Source organism: Carcharhinus amblyrhynchos, chromosome 13 (assembly GCF_965287045.1).
Source record: "Carcharhinus amblyrhynchos chromosome 13, sCarAmb.v2.hapA, whole genome shotgun sequence".
In the NCBI taxonomy this organism is placed as follows: Eukaryota; Metazoa; Chordata; class Chondrichthyes; order Carcharhiniformes; family Carcharhinidae; genus Carcharhinus; species Carcharhinus amblyrhynchos.
Genome location: NC_137336.1, coordinates 44881945 through 44901397, shown reverse-complemented (window position 1 = coordinate 44901397; position 19453 = coordinate 44881945). Strand labels below are relative to the sequence as shown.

The following is a 19453-nucleotide window of genomic DNA, read 5'->3' as shown; positions in this document are numbered from 1 at the left end:
GTTAAAGCACATTAGAAATTAATCTAAATGATTCATATTTCATATTCATAAATCATATTGATATACAAAATAAACCCCCTGCCAAAGAAAACACGCAAAGGTCTTGAACCACAGTGAACTAGCACCCCACTTTTAAAATTTAATCTTCTACTTGTCTGTATATGCTAACATTCTGCTCACAGCAGAAACACGTTCTAGACCTGAGAAGGGAACAACATTAGATGCACCCAATTTTGTCATCCTCTTCTAAGAGCAACATCACGCTGGTATATAAAATAAATCAGGAATTTCTAAAGCTGTCTGCATCAGCCTAAAACAGCTTCAATAGATGTATTAAGAAATACATCTTACTAAAAAAATGCAGCGCTATTTCCACACACACACTTCTATACATTGCTATTTCTCCCATCTTTTTGAAAGATACTTAGACAGTGTATTTCATTTGGCTAAAAACAAATGTCAATGAAGCAATTTCACTCCTTTATAAAATTCTTCTCTCTCCTAAACCAGTCTGAGGACAACATTACACTGATCTATATTAGTAATGGCTTCAGTTGCCAGATCTGTATCCTTACCAGCAGTTCCACACAGCTCTACGCTTAGCGTTTGCTCAAAAGGTTTGTTTTCCAGAGGAGAATCTTTGGAGTCACTGAAAATGGGGGAAATACAATCAATGGAAGCTGTGCTATATTTCTCATTATATCTTAAATACACCAAACAAGATCTTGAAATGATATTGCAAAGCGTTGACTCGCAAAGGATGGAAGTCTAATCGAAGGATGTAAACTTTAAGAGCCGGACTGCATTCCATATCTGCCGAACCCTAACTCTATAGAGTTTCACCTACCTTTCAGACTCTGGACTCAGTAACAAGCTTGTAGGTTTGGCTGCAAAAATAAATGTTTACACAATGTCAATTATAGGGTAACTTGTTGCTATTCTGTAAATCGTGTACATTATTTGATCTTTAGTTATTAGAGACTTTCAAGATACTCATAAGAATTTTCAACGTTGGAACATATTGAGAATGCACAGCCATAATCAGAACAAAAATACACAGAATATGAGAAAGGAAATAGGTAAGACTTGAAGACAGGTTGAAAACAAGCTATTGAACTTGGACACAAATTAGAATGTACATCAATTAAAATCATTCAAATGCAGCCAAAAAATTACAGCTCTTAATTGCTTCACAACTATAAAGGATGAGTAATTTTGATAGGTGATGTAATCAAAGGTGCATTGGCAAACAATCGTCTGGTTTGGGATTGATCTCTTTTATATAGAAAACTTTGTCTTAGTATGTAGATACCATCATTTTCCTCAAACTATACTACTGTAAAACTGGCACACCAATTCACACTCTGGACACTGGCACTTTGCATGTAGACGGCCTATTGTAGGTAAAAGCTTCCAACATGCGTTGCTGCATTGTCAGTTCCACATGCGGATCAAGTGCTGCTCAGTATATGTTAAAGTTGGAGCTTCTAAAGATACAGTTTTATCATCATGTTCAGCCAACGAATGGATGGGTAAATGGAAAGATTGCTGGTTTTCTACCAACACCATTTAAAGTGGCTGCCTGCTCCATTCCTTAAGTTTTGCTATGTGCTTTGCCTAACAGGATGCAGACTACTTCCCTATCCAATTTCTGTGCACTGCAGCTCAATTTAGCATTTCACTGGACACAATTAAGTTATTCCATGTAATAACTAAAACACACCATATTGGCACCAGAGACAAATAGAAATAGGGTTTCTGAACTGTTCTACTACACTTTCTATTGAAATTGGAAATTATCAGTTGGTACTTTTATCAAATTCAGGCAACCAGAATGGAGAAAACAATTATTGTAAGGATGAAAACCAGTACTGGAAGGATTTCAACTGGGGAGATACAGAACCCAAGGATGAAGAAATGGCTCCTTTAAGATGCCCCTAAGCTGTGATAGGTGCAAGATTTAAAATGTGGTTTAAACCTCCAATACTGATACACTGGCTAATGATTTTTTTTTTGAATTAAATAACTTTTTATTAACCATCTAGCCATTCCAGTTAAGTGTTAAACGGTGCAACAAATTAACATCACAAAATGAGATGCCCTCTCTTGGCATTCTCACCACAAAAAGTGACAAAAAACAAGGCAAAAGCAAATCAGATCATCGTAAGAAGCAGCCAACAGAGAAATGCCTCCTCAAAAAGGTAATATAGTGGTGAGGATAAACAGTGCCTGAAAATGGTTACAGGAGTTAATTTTCTGCATTAATGAAAATGAATGTAATTTTCCAAAAGACGGTAGGAATGTTATAATAAGCTTTGAAAGAGACTCAGGGGCATAGTTTTGTATAATTATTAAAAAGAATGAAGCAGATAGGCTAAATAGGATTTACCTAGCTTTCTGCTAGTCTTGGTTTCTTGCATCCTGGTTTCATTTAATGGGAAGTCCTGTGCAGTGGAGGCTTGGTGGTCCTCAACTATATTAGAGCATGGAACCATGGCAACTGCAGGAAGGTGAGGAATAAACGAGCTTTCTTCATTGTTGTTCTTCTCAGTCCATTGCACTCGATTACAGGATTGCAGATGCTGCTGGCCATCGGGCACAATGTGCGCACCACTGTCACAGAGTTGCTGTCCAGAACAATCTATCTCAATTTCCGCTACCTGCTCCTTCTCCTCCTCCAACATCATCTGCACATTCACTGACCCAGATTCCTTGAGTGACCTCTTCAAATCTATTCTAGTCAAACCTCCACCTGATGCTGTCTCAAAGTCGGAACTTAGAATCTCATTAGCCTGAGGGTTCAGTCTCAGTGAGCGCCGAACCGCAAGGCATGCACTTCCCTGTTTCCTTGCTGCGTCTCCTACTTTAGCAGCTTTATTCGTGCTGCATTTCTTTCTGTGCTTTATCAATGTACATTTGACGGTTTCAGCACAATAAGCACTGTCACGTTCATGCTTGGGCACTACCTGAGGGAGATCAGCCTGGCCTTCACCAGATTTGAGAGTGTAAACAGGATATAAAGGATTGTGAAGTCTATAAGGCTTGCTCACATCCAGAGCAATATTGTTTTCCAACAGCTCCCTCAGCATGGAACCTTTGGAAAGCTTTTTTACATTCCACTTGCACATGTCTGGAGTGCTCCTCCCCAGCCCTGGACTGACATTTGAATTGAAGGAATTGGAGAGTTTTTGTTTGTCTACACTGGGGGTTATAAGCTTTTGCAGAGAGCAGGCAGGGTGTTGTTTTTTATAACCGTCACTTTGATCAGTTATGTCTAGCAGGTATTTCCTAGGCGGAAGACAATAGGTGTGCATGTATTTAATAAGCTCAGTTACTGAATGTAATTCTGCTTCTGTGGTAAACTGTGAGCTTTTAGTCCAATCTGATGCAACCCCATCTTCAGAATTAATGGATGCAACGCAAGATGTGCCATTTTGCAGAACGTTCTGTCCTTGTTTGTGCTCCCCACTCCCATCACTGAAGCAATCCAATTCTTTGTTAGCACCACCATTAACACAATCGTCATCAATATCGTCATCATCCTCACTCTCACCTTGCTGGTGATGTGACTGATGATACTGTGAAGTCCGCACTGGACTGCTTTGGTCTTTATTAGTGAGTTTGGAATCATCTGTTTTTAATAGGGAAGGGCAGGTAGTTGAAGTCAGGTGCTTGTGTAACTCTGTGAATGCTCGATGCTGACGTTGGCAGGTACTGTGTGGCTTACTGCCCTGTGGACCTTCCACCTTTTTTTAAGACAAAAAAAAGGATTAGATAACAATCAACATGAAACAGATCAATTCATTAAAAGTTGAATCTTTATACTCTTCTTGTTCCTCTAACATTGTATCCACTCAGACAAGCTGGTGATGCATGGGAACAGTCAACAAATCACATTTGGCACCTCAGCTATACAGCTTTCTTCATGTCTTGAGAGTAGATGTAGAGGCGCCAAATGCTATTTCATGGGGCAAGATTTTTCCAGCGAAGGGTTTCCAACACCTGAAGATTCAGTAAAGAGTGCAACTCTGTTGACACTTGCCTCCCTGCAGTCGTTTTAAGTTTTGATTGATTGCAGACGGGCTCACTTGGGCAGAAGTTCCACTTCATAGAGCTGCCAGCCAATCTGATTTGGTGGCAGTGCTGCTGTGTCCGCAGCACCATTGGCCAGGACTGGGTCTACAAGCAGTCCCTAGATTATCTTCTCTGTCCCAGAGCCCAGGGCCAGGTAGGTGCAGGGGCTCACGGCATAGAACATAACAGCGCAGTACAGGCCCTTCGGCCCTCGATGTTGCGCTATGTCCCCTCGTGCTAGCCATCTTCATCCGAGGAAAAAGGCTCTTACTGTCCACCCTATCTAATCCTCTGGTCATCTTGTATGCCTCTATCAAGTCACTTCTTAGCCTTCTTCTCTCTAACGAAAATAGCCTCGTCCCTCAGCCTTTCCTCATAAGACTTTCCCACTATACCAGACAACATCCTGGCAAATTTCCTCTGCACCCTTTCCAATCCTTCCTATAATGCAGCGAACAGAACTGTACGCAATACTCCAAGTGCGGCTGCACCAGAGCTTTATACAGCTGCAACATGACCTCATGGCTCCGAAACTCAATCCCTCCACCAATAAAGGCTGACACACCCTACACCTTCTTAACCACCCTATCAACCTAGGTGCCAACTTTCAGGGATCTATGCACATGGACACTGAGATCTCTCTGCTCATCCACGCTATCAAGAATCTTACTATTAGCCCAATACTCTGTTTTCCTGTTACTTCTTCCAAAGTGAATCACCTCACACTTTTCTGCATAAAACTCCATTTGCCACCTCTCAGCCTAGCTCTGCAGCTTATCTATGTCCTTCTGTAACCTGCAACATCCTTCCGCACTGTCCACAGCTTCATCGACTTTAGCGTCAACCGCAAATTTACTAACCCACCCTTCCACGCCCTCTTCCAGGTCATTTATGAAAATAACAAACAGCAGTGGCCCCAAAACAGATCCTTGCGGTATACCACTAGTAACTGAAGTCCAAGATGAAAATTTCCCATCAATCACGACCCTCTGTCTTCTTACAGCTAGCCAATTTCTGATCCAAACTGCTAAATCACCCTCAATCCCATGCCTCCATATCTTCTGCAATAGCCTACCGTGCATACATTATCAAATGCTTTACTGAAATCCATATACACCATATCAACTGCTTTACCCTCACCCACCTCTTTGGTCACCTTCTCAAAGAACTCAATAAGGTTCGTGAGGCACGACCTACCCTTCACAAAACCGTGTTGACTATCCGTAATCAAATTGTTCCTTTCTAGATGGTTATAAATCCTATCTCTTACCATCCTTTCCAAAACTTTGCCCACAACAACAGTAAGGCTCACTGGTCTACAATTACCAGGGTTGTCTCTACTCCCCTTCTTGAACAAGGGGACAACATTTGCTATCCTCCAGTCTTCTGGCACTATTCCTGTAGCCAATGACGACTTAAAGATCAAAGCCAAAGACTCTCCAATCTCCTCCCTAGCTTCCCAGAGGTGGAGGGGTGGTGAACCCTGGCAGTGGGTGGGAAGAATGGGGTGAGGTTCTAAAGGAGAGGCCTCAAAATAAGGGCATGAAGCGACCCTGAGTAGTTATTAATTAGCACTCAAGGGCTTCAACTAGGGAACGTTGGCAGGATGGGGGGAGGCGGTGGCAGGTAGGCCACAGGTGGAATTTAACCTACCTCCTCCCCCACTTCCTCTGCAGCACTGCTTGCAGGAGACCACAAAATTCTGCCCAGTCTTCACAGCTTTTTCTGAAGCCGACACATGCAGTGCATCCAGCAGGAGTTATTAGCATGCAGTTTAATAGGAACCCTGGCAGGCATTTATTCTCCCTAACCAGGACAGAGGCCGTGTCCACATCATTGCCCTGGCAGCATCAGTTCAGGAATCAAACCTGCTCTTTTTTTAACGATTCTGCATAACATCAATTAAACAACATTCTAGCCAACTGAGCCATAGAGAAAGCTTTGTGTTACAACAAAATTTTCAGTGCAATATTTGTGACTGTAACTCACCTCTTAATGCTGAATTACGTTTAGAAATCCCTCACCATCAGATACAAAGAGAAAACATTGAAAAGCCAGCATCTTTGACATTAGTTTAATAATACTCCATGTAACTCATGAAAAGGCTTAATTAATGATTCAGTAATGTAAAACACATATGGTGTGTTTTACATATTTACATCATATTACACACAATATGCATTGTGGCACAGTGGTTAGCATTGCTGCCTCACAGCTCCAGGGACCCGGGTTCGATTCCCAACTTGGGTCACTGTCTGTGTGAAGTCTGCATGTTCTCCCCATGTCTGTGTGGGTTTCCTCTGGGTGCTCCGGTTTCCTCCCACTGGTTAAATAAATTGACCCAAACAGGTGCCGGAGTGTGGCGGCTAGGGGAATTTCAAAGCAGCTTTATTGCAGTATTAATGTAAACCTTACTTGTGACTAATTAATAATGATAATAATATAGTACAACAGTATGTAGATATAGCTCATAAGTGAATACCTTGCTCGAAGAACGGTGTGATTTTGACTTGTTGTTAGTAGATGCATGGCGCATCGTGTTGCTTCCCTTTTGCCGTTCATAGTTTAACTGCACGTTTTGTGGCGCCAGGAGAAGTTTCCTTAACTATTGAGAAGTATATGCCAAAATATTACATCATGAGTTTAACATCAATTTCATTTGTAAACAAGAAGAATAGAAACAGGGTATATTCTAGAATTTCAGATTTGTTTGGTGTTGGATCTTTATAATATATACTGGACAGAGACTGACTGCAGAGTGTGCCTTAATGAACCTGCAGTAATGACGGCATAATCGCTAATCCTCTCGTATGAACGTCAATGCTCATCATAAGGACGAAGCACACTGCCAGTTGGCGTCTGTACTGACAGCTGCTGATGACACAAAACCTGACCGAAAACAGAATAAAATTGAAACAGTATATATTATAAATAATAACAGACACCAGGGAGCAATATAAAAATTATAATCTAATCTCATGTTTCAGATGACAGATTATATATTATCTGCTCATACAGTGACATGATTAATGGAATCATCTACATCCTCCTCCCATCGGCCGACTGAATTGCCAATATGCCCAAATATTTACTTTTTTTTTGCACCCACAGAATTGTTTGAAATTCTAGCTCACTTTAAGTAGCCACAAGATTTACTCGATTAAAAGCACACTTCTGATCGTCTGATACAAGTATAATTTGTGGCATAATGAAATTGGCAGGAAGATTCACTCTGACAAAATAAAACTGCATTTACTAATTAAAAAAACATTCAAGGAAAGCTATAAATGGCATAGTATAAAGAGAATGTGCATGATTCTTTGGGCCAAGGCATGGTCAAGGATAATCTTAGACAACTTGTAGTTAAGTGCTACAATGACAGGATTATCATAATTAACCATACCAAATGCATTTATGCTTATTCAATCCACTAAATTTACTCAACTTAATTTAAATATGCTGTTATAGATATGCTGTATTCGATTACTAGCTTATGAATTGATATTTAATTAAAATATGAAGATGTAGACTTAAGTAAGAAGTTGCAGGAGACTAATTTTCCCTTTCAATGGAGGTAGGGGGAGTGGGAGGGGGCATTGGTATAGGTGGATGATGAGGAGGGCGAGGTGGGCAGGGTTGGTGCTTGGGGAGTAGATAAGTGTGGATAACTAGACAGCAGGCCATCTTAACCCAAACTTGGAAACAGCTCTTTATGGTGAAACATCGCTGACAACTGGGGAGACTGCACGGGGCTCGTCAATTGAAAGTCTATCTAAGAAAAACGTCAAGGCTGGTTGTAACATTTTTAAATGAATGACATATATTTTAAACTGATTTGTGTGTTTGTGATTTCAGCAACCCATTTTACTGATAGAAGTTACATACAATTTAACAGGAAACAAAAACAAAAAGCTTATTTTGCTATTTTTAAACCTGAAAATTAAAAAAAATCAGACCTTATTTTGCCTACATTATACCCATGCAGCGGGTACCCAGAGGCTCATCCAATTCCTTTTAAACAGTAGGAAGGATTCTTACTAGAGATGGTTCATCGGCTTTTGTGGTGGAAGGAATGCCATCTGGCGTTGATAATGAGGCAGTTTCCAACGAATCAGTCACAACGCCATCTGCAAGTTCCTTGAACGTAGACAGGCTCACATCATCTACTTGGATGTCGTCCAGTGTCTCAGTGAGAGCAGCCAGCAAGGCCTCATTTTCTTCTTCTATGATCTACCACATAAAAAGCAAAGAGGTTAGATAACGGGATTTGACACGTAAGCGCTGCTTTTAATTTTGCAACTACATAGACCATTGTATTTTACACTTAATGTTAATCTCTTCAGTACAAACTGAATTACACAGATAGATGCCTTTCTGCTCTCTTGCATATCCGCTGGGATTTGAATCCTGAATGCCTGTATTTTTCAACATCTCTCTTAATCTGTGGCATGGTGGGAGCAATGTGAACTTTACTTTTTTTTATATATATATAAATGCAAATTGAAAAGAATTGCAACAAGGTCAAAAAATCTTTGGCTGCTGCTAAGAGCACAGAAGATCAAAGGGTTTGTGTGATCAACTGGAGGGCCAAAATTCAAATGCTTCTTGAGGTTGAAAGCATGTTCTAGCAAATAGCTGATGCTTCTACACAGAAGCAGCAAAGTTCTAGGCAATTACTTTGGTTGTAACATATTTGCACAGTTGGAAACAACTCTGAGAAGTTTCATCATTGTTACTCTTTATTGAGTCAGTATTGAGTGCTGAGGTGCCACTGCAGCACTCCTTCTATTTCAGCATGGTGATTATTTTAATGGCTCTAGTAATCCAGAAACCTGCACTAATAAACCAGAGAATGTAATTTCATAGAAACCCTTCAGTGCCGAAGGAGGCCATTCGGCCCATCAAGTCTGCACTGACAACAATCCCAGCTAGGCTTTATCCCCATAATCCCACAGATTTATCCGGTTAATCCTTCTAACCTACACATCCAGGGACACTAAGGGGCAATTGAGGATGGCCAATGCACCGAACCCGCACATCTTTGGACTGTGGAAGGAAACCAGAGCACCCGGAGGAAACCCGCGTGGACACGGGGAGAACATTTCATTGCACTCCAGAAATTTGAATCTGGAACTGAAAGGTTAACACCAATAAAAGTAAACATGAATCCAAAAACCCAGTTAGTTCCCATTCTGGCCTATTAAATGACGTTTAATTGCCTCATGAAGTGGCCTAGCAAGTCACTCAGTAATTGTTGCCAAGGGAGCGAGCATTAAGCTGGACAGACCACTCAGCTGCAAAGTATTGAATCAGGTCCCAGTCCAGAAAATGCCACAAAGTCATCCTTATTAACATCTAGGCACAGGTGTCAAAGTTGGGAAAGTTTTCCCTTAGACTAGTCAAGCAAAAAGCTGACAATAATTCTACTCTCAGAATCATGCCTGTCAGTCAACAGAGCAGATTTCTCCATCACCATATCCATGCACTTCCAATTAATACCCACTTGAAGGGCTGCAACCTGCTGCCGCCAGTTGAATACCAGTCCAAGCAGGAGAACTGGCATGTTAGAAGTCCAAAACACAAATCCTTGTGGGCTTCTGCTGGGATTAAGGAGGGGTAATGGAAGGTAAGTTCCGTCATTGTCAGGCCCTCAGTGCCTGAACAAGAAATCCAGCATTAAAGTGCGTGCGTGTGTGTGTGTGTGTGTGCGCATGTGTGCACATGTTAGAGTTGTGAGAAGTGTGGGAGGAGGCTGGTGGGGATGCCTGCCGAAAGCCACCCTGCTGCTGACACCCTGATCACCCCTTTCTTGACTCTCAACTGTCCCTCACTCACCTTTACTGATCCTGGACCTTAGGTTGATGCAGTGCTGGCAGTAAGTGCCGCTCCCGCTGGTGCTGCCTGCGATGCACAGATGCCAGCCTCTTGATTCGTTAACAGCTTTGTGAGTTGGGATTCCTAGTTCTAGAGTCCTTGATCCTTGGAAAAGGTCCTCTGCTGGCCACTTCAGAGCCTGAATATGTCCTGCTTTGGATACAATGGCTCTTACCAAAACAGGTGATTCAAGGATCTCCAGCTAGCAGCTGAGGCTCATATCACCTGGAATAAATTCCATCCAATGTGACCCTTTTAGTACTCACTGTGCAGCTTGAACGTTGCATGGCAGCATCAGTTAGATAGCAAAAAGGCCCATTAATTTAAAATTGTTTGGGGGTATTGATAGATGTGACTGAGATGGCTGAAATGTCCAATGTATAATCTGCAAACTCCACCATATGCAGGGCAAGTAGTGTTTTAAGGATCAGGCAGATGAGGCTTTTGGAGGTTTGAATGCTCTCTACAATGCCCTAACTTCTCCATGCTACCAATTAACTCTTTCGGTCCCTCCCAGAATAAAATTTTTCCAAGCTAGGGACTCCTATGAGTAAGATGGAAACTCAATGGGCTGAATGGTCTCCTTCTGCACTGTAGGCGCTCTGTGGTTCCACTGTGCCCCAGGAGTCTCTGCCAGGTCCGATGCCTGAGTAGGCCAGTAACCTCTGAGGTATAGTGTCAGGTATACAAAGGATATGGCCCGCTCAGTGCAGCTGGATTTGAGTGCTTAGTGCCTCAATGCAGGCTTGGGAGAAATTGCTACTATTGAACTGCAGCTCCTGGACTCATAGCTGTGTCTCAGTTTAAGGTGATGATTAATTTCATCATTGAATTCTGTCTTCTTCGAGAGGAAGCTCTCAAGATACAAAGAATGTTGCCATTTTCCAGAATCTCATTGTTGATCTTAATCAAAGTGGGCAAGGAGGTGGGGGAGATGGAGGAGTTGTGCTGTGGGAGCTGTTTGGAAGTTTGTTTCCCAAGTTGATTAGCGAAAGGCCCATTTTCTCATGACATTCTGAGAAGGATTTGACAATGACCTTGAGTTCAGGATGAGTGAGCACACACAGTAGGTGACAAATTGATCATTCTTGAAGATTTCAACACCAGAGTCAGGAAGGATGCAAATCTCTGGAAGAGTGTGACAGGGAAGGAAGACACAGGGAAACCAAACTCCATGGAGTATTTGCCTGAAAAAATGTCCTGAACATGTGCTTGTCACAACCAACACCCTGTTCTACCAGTGAGACAATCACAGGACCTCACATAACATCCACGGTCCAAACACTGACACTAGGTTGACTAAACCATCATTCAAGCAAGGGACCACAGAGATGTAGACCTCACCTGAGCCATGATGGACACCCACAATGGCTGGACCCCATCACTGCCTTTTCCTATCTACCATTTCCACCAGCTTGCCCCCCTCCCCCCAACGCCCAAACAGCAGAGGCAACAAATGCCTTAAGAAATTTAAAATTGAAGGCCCCCAAAATCCCATCAAGGCAGCACCTCATGGCCAACCTCTCAATCTCCATCACCAGCAGTTGCAGTTTGCCCATAGTGAATAGTTGACACACTTGCGAAGAGCACCTTAGCTTCGCTATCAGGAAATAATGTGGTCGGTTTGACAGAGTTACCAAAAGAAACGGGACCGAAGATTGAGGGCAGACATGGAGCTTTTGCAGACTGAAAATGTCACCACACTTCAAGAGAAAAGCAGCCACTGTTTCAGGCAGCTGAAGGGAGTTTAAATCCGTGACGTAACAAACAAAAACGGAGTCGGGAGAATGCAAGAGATCCAATAACACATGGATACCAACAACATGTGCAGTTTCTTCAATGCTGTAAAGATGATCTTCGTTCCAAGCACTCAAGGGCTCATACTACCAATTTCCAAGCATGGAGGAATGCTCATCAAGGACGGTCTGCAAACAGTACTCATTGGTGGGAACATTTTGAAGAAATCTTCTATTGTGACTCTGTCTTCGACTTGAATATCCTGGGTCTATTCCTCAATACCCCATCCAGCTGTCTCAGCACTACCCTGTCCTGAACAAAGTTGAAAAAGCTAATCAAAAGCTGAAAAACAACAAGGCCTTTAGAACGAATAGCATATCCACAGGTTTTGAAATACAGCAGAGTTAAACATGGCTACAGAGCCTCACACTCCTCATCTGGGAAGAGGAGTGCATGCCAAGGGATCTCAGGGATGCTGTGATTGTGACTATATTCAAGAGGAGTTTGAGGCAAACTCAGGGGAGTCTCCCTGCTGTCACCGGGAATATCATTGCTAGGCTCCTCCTCAATCATCTCTCGTTGGGCCGAAGGGCCTGTTTCCCGTGCTGGGTTGTTCTTTGTTTGTTTATCTCCTTCCTGTGGCCGGAGTTCCTTCTAGAACCACAATGCAGCTTGTTGCCCATCGATATATAATCTCCATTGCAAACTGATGAAAAATGCAAGGAACTGCACCAACCTTTGCCTTTTTCAACCTCACAAAATCCTTTGAATCTTGTCAGCCGTGGAGGCTCACGCAGGGTCCTCCTCAATATAGCTGCCCTCTGAGATTTGTGACTGTCCTTCCCCTACTCCATGACATGAAACTCGGTTCCTCACCAGCATCATCACCACAGGCCTATCATGGTGAGGACTGATGTCAAACAATGTTTTGTCACTGCACCAATCCTCTTCTCCATTTTCCTTGCTGCAATACAGCATCTTACCTCCAGCAAATGAACCACAGACGTGGGTATTGAACTGTTCAACTGACAGCACTTTCAATCCAAAACAAGTCATTCAGCTTCAGTATGCAGTTGACTGACTGATTACATTAGAATGCACTGGATGTCTTAAATTAATCACAGGCCGTGACTACTGATAATGTGGAGAAATGGACAACCCAGATTTTAAATAAGATTAATAAAATAGGACTACTCAAGCATATTTATGGAATGACTGTACGTGATGCAATGTGCATTATATTAACAGCAATTAGGTTTATATTAAACTACCTTGCAATGCTCTTCAATATCCTTTGGCTAATGCACAACCATGCATAGTCTGATAACCCCTAATGATCTCAATTTACTCCTTCCAACACTGAGTATATATCAATGGCTATGATTAGCATAGCAAAATGTTTCAGCTCCAATAGAATCAGTCAGAAGAGCTTATCTTCTATTATGTTTAAGCGTATTTACCACTGTCAGAATTGAGCACAAGAACTAACACATGTACTTACTTCAAAAAGCTCAGAATCATCTGTACTGTACTGGCTGGAACTTATTTCTGTTTGGTCATTGTCCCACCGAAGTTCACTGAGGCAGCTAACCGAATCAAGATCATTTACATCCAGCTGGGACAGGTCAATTTCTGGGAAGTCTGAGTATAAACGGTCTTCACCAGCCACTGAACCAAACTGCAAGAGAAGAGGTATAGTCAGGGTTCATCTGCTGTAACCCTTGGTCCTGGAAAGAGGGGACAATCTAGATACAATCAACCTTTAAACATGGCTTGATATAGTAATAATGTTTCAATGATAACCGTGGCACACTGCAAATTTGATGGCAAAGTAAATGTACGAACCAAGTGTTTTTCCCCCCCATTTACTTTACCATAGGAGGTACAGTTAACGTTTCAAAAGTTTTGCATGATAAAACGCTGCATAAAATTACTACCACAATCTAATAGGATTGGAGACATGAAGTCAATCCAAGTGTAAAAGAGGCATTTATATGCCTTTCAATGACAGGAATTTTAGCTCCTGCAAGCATAGGTTAGGGATAAGGTCAGGTCAACTTGATAATGATCAATTTGCACCATCATAGGTAATACCACTTTCCTTGCAGGCATACAATCTGAGCCATTAAAGTAGTATAAACTGTTTTGCAACTTCTCTTTCCAGTTTAACATTCATCCCTCTGTAATATCACCAAAGCAGATTAACAGTTAGTTGTCTTATTTATTGTTTGTGTGGCCTTGCTGTTCACACGTGTCTTCTGTAACTGTCTACAAAAGAACAGTGATTACACAAATAAATCATTTGGTGTGAAGTGCTTTGTGATGCCCGGAGAACGTAAAAGACACTAAAATAAGCACAGTTTATTTAATTTATGCAGTTCTACAAGCAAATTCATATTGTTAAAATGTATTTCAACTATGGAAATATCCAAAATCTATACTCAAGTTTCAACATTTATTTTGAGATCAGCCAATACCTATATTCTTTCGCATAAAGATGACAGGTAAATGATTGATGATACATTCTGAACTTCCCAGGGTTAGCCTATGTTAATTTTATACCACGCACAGTATGCAACTGACTATACAAAGCACAGTATATTGTGGGTGTGCTTAACATTAAGAGGGTGAAATTCGATCTGGAGGTGCTCATTTTCCAAGTCAAAAACAGATACAAAGAGGTTACCAAACAACCATTAGTAAAACATCCAACATGATTTTGATTTGGGTCTAGAGCAAAAGATCAGGGAGGAATTTTGCCATCCCACCCACCACGGGATTTGTAGCAGATGGGACACGGACCACGCAAAGGTCTATTGACCTCAGGCAGGACTTTCTAGTCTTGGGTGGGCATGGCCAGAAAATCCCACTCTAGGTCTCATTAAAATATGTTCACATGTCACAGCAATTTATGAAAATTGACTTGTCCCGAATGCAAGGTAATTGGATGCACCATTAGAAAGTTTAGCGTGAAGCCAGGAGGAGCAGGAGTGCTCCACATTCAAACTGTAGGTCACCCTGGCCCTGCCATCACCCTTTCCCAATTTCCTCCCAGCACTTTTCCCGAACTCACACTGGACTCCCATCTTGTCACCACCCTACGCCTACATGCTATCGACCTTATTAGGCAATTCCTGCACATACTGTGCCTGAATCACTCAATTTGGGTATCATCCAATTTCTGGGCCATAGTATTTTAATTCAATTTGGTGGCAGCCTGACTGTCCATAACAGCATTAGGATCATACACATGCTATTCAGCTGTGCAGTTAAAATCAGCACACTTCCAGGATATGAAGGACAAAAAGGATATTACAATGACTTAAAAACCCAAATAAAATTCATTATTTTTATTACCTCACAAGTCCTAGAAACCTCTCTCACAAATGATATGACAGCAATAATGCAAAAATGCAATAGTGCAGTGTTTAATTTATTCTACAATGCTTGATAAGAAGGTTGAAGCAATCTTACGACGCAGTGCTACCAGTGCAAATGTTAGGTGATAATTTATTGTAGTTAATTATAATTTTTTCTTCTGTCACAGTAATCGCCATGCTAGTGACTGAATTATTTGGTTAGCTTTAGAAATGTTTAGCTACCCTGATTCCCCTCCATTTGTTGATTGGTGTAACAGATGAAGATGCAACAAAATAAAATTTAGAAAATGTTCTGCCTTGTATGATTCCAATCATAATAAGATAGAAGAATTTTCTTCACACAAAGTACATCAGACAATCTCCAAATGACAAAATACCTCAATAAGATGAATAGCCATATATCATACTGTGCTGTTTTGAATAAGCTATTATCCACAAGGTCTCCTTTGTAGTAAAGCCTCAAGAAAGGATTCCAGTCACACCTGCTTGCAGGATCTGTGTGCTCAGTGATTTTTTTTTTAAACAAAATAAATAAATAAGTAAACCTTGGTCTGATCAATTTAAATTAATTTTGCTTGTCTAAATCAGTTCTTCCAATCAGTCCTTTGAAGGTCTTGTAGACTATGTAGACCTGAGGTAATCAATTCTAAACGCTTGCTGAAAGTCACATTTTGGTAGCACTGAGGAGGAACAATCAATCTGAGTGAGTTTCCTTCCAGTCCCTGGCAGCAATCTCGATGTCACACTGCAGGTTTACACTAGATGCTGTTGACAGGTAATGCACTTAAAACCCCATCTGTTTCTCGACACTGAATCCCCCCTTCGAACGATAGCACTTTCCTTCACTGCAACACAAGGTGACTGCTGTCTGCTGCAGCAAAAGTGCGCGTGTGTGTGTTTTTATACATTCTGGTAGTCTCACTGGGGATTCAGTTAGAAAGTGGAAATACATTAAGATAAAAGTTTATGATGTTACTCCACTCCTACTATCCTACTCAGAATCCTACATTCATACTGCAAAGATGTGCAGGTTAGGTTGATTGGCCATGATGAATTACCCTTTAGTGTCAGGGGAACTAGCAGGTAAATATGTGGGCTTACAGGGATAGGACCTGGGTGGGGTTGTTGTTGGTATAGGATTGATGGACCGAATGGTCTCGTTACGCACAGTAGGGATTCTAGGATTCTATATGAATTTTTGCAACTCTTTTTGTAATTTCTTCCCAAATTAATTTCTTCCATCTCAAATCTTACTTTCACTTTTTCATTTCTGATCTCATCAACAACTTTCAGATAACTTAAACTGAGTTAGAAAGTGAATATATTCTCAACAGCCTTCTGAAACCAAATATAATACACTCGTAAAGAAACTGAACAATGGTTTGCTTCCAAGGAAATGGCACTACAATTAAACCTGTCCCTGAACTATAACGATACCTGAAGTGATAGCATTTGACCAAGTGTTGCACCAAAGGGTCTCAACAAAATCAAAGTTAATGGAAATCAGAGGAAAAAGACAGTTCGGAGTCATGCCGAGCACAAAGCAAAATTGTTGTGATTGTTGGATGCTGATTGTTTCAGTCCCAGGACATCACAGTCACTGAGGTTAGTGCCCCAGGCCCAACCATCTTTGGCTGTTTCATCAATAACATTCCCTCTATCATTAGGTCAGATATGGGGATGTTCGCTGATGATTGTTCAGCATCATTCATGACTCCTCAGATACTGAAGCAGCCTGTTTCCATATGCAGCAAGATTTGGACAACATTCAGGTTCAGGCTGATAAGTGGCAAATAACACTGGGACTGGAAGGAAACTCACTCAGATTGATTGTTCCTTCTCAGTGCTACCAAATTACCCCTTAGTGTCAGGGGGACTAGCAGGGTAAATACGTCAGGTTGCGGAGATACGGCCTGGATGGAATTGTTGTCGATGCAGGCTCGCCGAATGTCCTCCTTCTGGATAGTAGGGATTCTATGATCCACACAGACTTCAGGCAATGACCATCTCCAGCAAAGAGAATCTAATCATCTCTTCTTGAGATTCAATGGCATTATCATTGCTGAATCTCCCACCATCAACCTGGTGGTTACCACTGACAAAAAATGAAATTAGGTCGTACAAAAACTGTGGCCACAAGTGCAGGTCAGAGATAGGAATCTGAATTCTCACCTCCTGAACAGCCACCATCTACAGGTCACAAGCAGGTTGTTGGAATATGAAATGCTTTACCACAGCTGGTAATTGGGGCAGAAACCATTGCATCTCTGAAGAGAAAATTGGATAAATATTTGATGTAGAAGCAGGACCACGGGGAGAGCCTGGGATAATGTGATTAGTTTCGGATTGCTCTTGCAAAGTCTGGCGTGCACACAATTCTTTGATGTAAACATCCAGAGTTCAGTAGTAGAGAAGGTCACCAATGCCTTCAAATGTTGCATCAAAAATACTTTCACAGTGCACGTACATTGGGAGTCAGCCAGCAGTTTCTTTTTTAAGAACTGATGCTTTATATTGCGCATAATGGAAAACTGCAAGATGTATTCAAAGCAAATTAATGTTACTCAGCTGTACGATGCACTTCCAACATTACAAGAGTGACTACACTTGAAAAGTACTTCATTACTTTTAAAGTGGTTTGCGACACCCTGGGACTGTGAATGGCGCCATATAAATGCCAATTCTTTTCTAGTGTGGTTTGCTGATAGATTTATGTATTATGTATGGCAAGGTGTTTTGATGTGGTTGTGAATGACTCCTACTAAGTGCTTTTTTGGTTTAGGGAATTGTGTAACTGTAACTAACTAGTGGACCACAAGAGAGGGAGAGAGAAATCCTACTACTCATACCTACAATTAATCCTAATGGGCCTGAGAAGTGCTATGGCAGTGCACCGCACAACCAGAATGTTTTTGAATACAGTTAACAACTAACATGTTTTTGAATGCAGCTAACAACTGAGAATTTTATTCGCATTAGAAAGATTAGCTGTCTCAGATTTAGCCAAATCAGTTCCCCAAAAGCCATGACTTTGGTCATGAACAGAGTGATCTTCACTAATTGGTTTATAATTTTCACAAAGGCTTCCAGCAAAACCTGAATAGAACACAAACTTTCTAGCGAGGTAATAAACAGCTTGTTTGGTAATCACTGCTTTGAATTAATAGTCACAGAAGATTTTAAGGTCATGCAGAAAACTAATAATAAATGGCAACCTCCGAGTTAGTGAACGGGCACTAATTTATGGGAGATTGAAGAATTCGTAGTTCACAATTTCACCATCTATTACTTAATTTAATCAATGGAGTCTTTTTGGAATGTCCAGACAAATCAGATCTGCAGTGATGCCATGCTTACACAAAAGTAGGCGATTTATTTGAAGGTACTTTGAAGTAATCGAGTGTCTGGATTTACAGATATGGGCTAATTGGAGATTACAGCTAGAAAATCTAAAATAGCCAAGTAATCATTTTTTCAAGATTCAGAATAACTCTTGCATATTCTGCATTTAAGTTTGATGTCCATCAGTAATCCCATTCAGAGGTATGGTTTGGAGATGGTTAATTATGAATTTGAAACAGAAATGCAGAATCCATAAGTTTGATGCAGAGGAAGCTGTTCTATGCTCTTATACATGTATTTAGTAGAATACATGATGAACATAGCTTGGTGTGTTGCCCTATTCATGAATGTAATGGTTAGAAGAGTAGCATTAATCTGCAATATCATAAACAATATTCATACAATCATCCATAATATATTTTGCATTGAACAAGTCAGACTTTGACAGGTCATTTTCAGAAGACTGTGGCATATCATGGCCAAATAATGCTACAATGATACATGCACATTCAACTTGGAGGGTGGCTTGCAACTGCCTGAGGGTTGAGCTCTGGTAATCTTAAACCTCAAGCAAACAGCAATCATCCCTTTTACCAAAGAAAGGGCATTTTACAGGGCAGCTGGATCTTAAGAAGAAATAACCAACAAAAAACTGACTACTAGCTCAGAATCTGCTGTTTAAAAAAAAATTCCTGGGATTTGGGTATCATAGGCAAGGTCAGATTTGTTGCCCCTACCTAATTGCCTTTGAGAAGATGGTGGTGAGCCATCTTGAATCACTGCTGGTCCACTTGTGTAGGTACACTCAAAGACCTGCCCGAGTGCAGATTATTGTATCCTTGGATGAAAAGCACTCTGTGCTGTTCCGAGGTTGGGAACAGCACTCAATAAATGCAGTCTTTATTTCTTCCTGGTCACTGCAATGTACTTGCCAACAACTGCAACACCAATGCTCGTGTGCGCTTAACACTCTGCTGATAATTCAAACTCTTGACAAAAAAAATGCCGATGTTGTACAACTCATCAATCACAGGGATTCATTCAGT

General features: G+C 41.2%; 1 protein-coding gene across 4 annotated transcripts in view; it reads right to left on the bottom strand.

The window, feature by feature from the left end:
- The window catches only part of ppargc1b (peroxisome proliferator-activated receptor gamma, coactivator 1 beta), a 135835-nt gene that overhangs the window by 15810 nt on the left and 100572 nt on the right, over positions 1-19453 (bottom strand). For 2 of the 4 annotated variants that reach the window (XM_080201627.1, XM_080201628.1), the window contains exons 2-7: positions 13187-13363; positions 8113-8304; positions 6557-6679; positions 2390-3746; positions 848-887; positions 576-649 (exon numbers count right to left, since the gene is read on the bottom strand). In XM_080201627.1, coding sequence (XP_080057753.1) covers positions 576-649; positions 848-887; positions 2390-3746; positions 6557-6679; positions 8113-8304; positions 13187-13363 — 1963 coding nt within the window. Of the gene's footprint in view, positions 1-575; positions 650-847; positions 888-2389; positions 3747-6556; positions 6680-8030; positions 8305-13186; positions 13364-19453 lie in introns of those variants that run through there. The other 2 variants (XM_080201630.1, XM_080201629.1) reach the window with 2 other exon arrangements.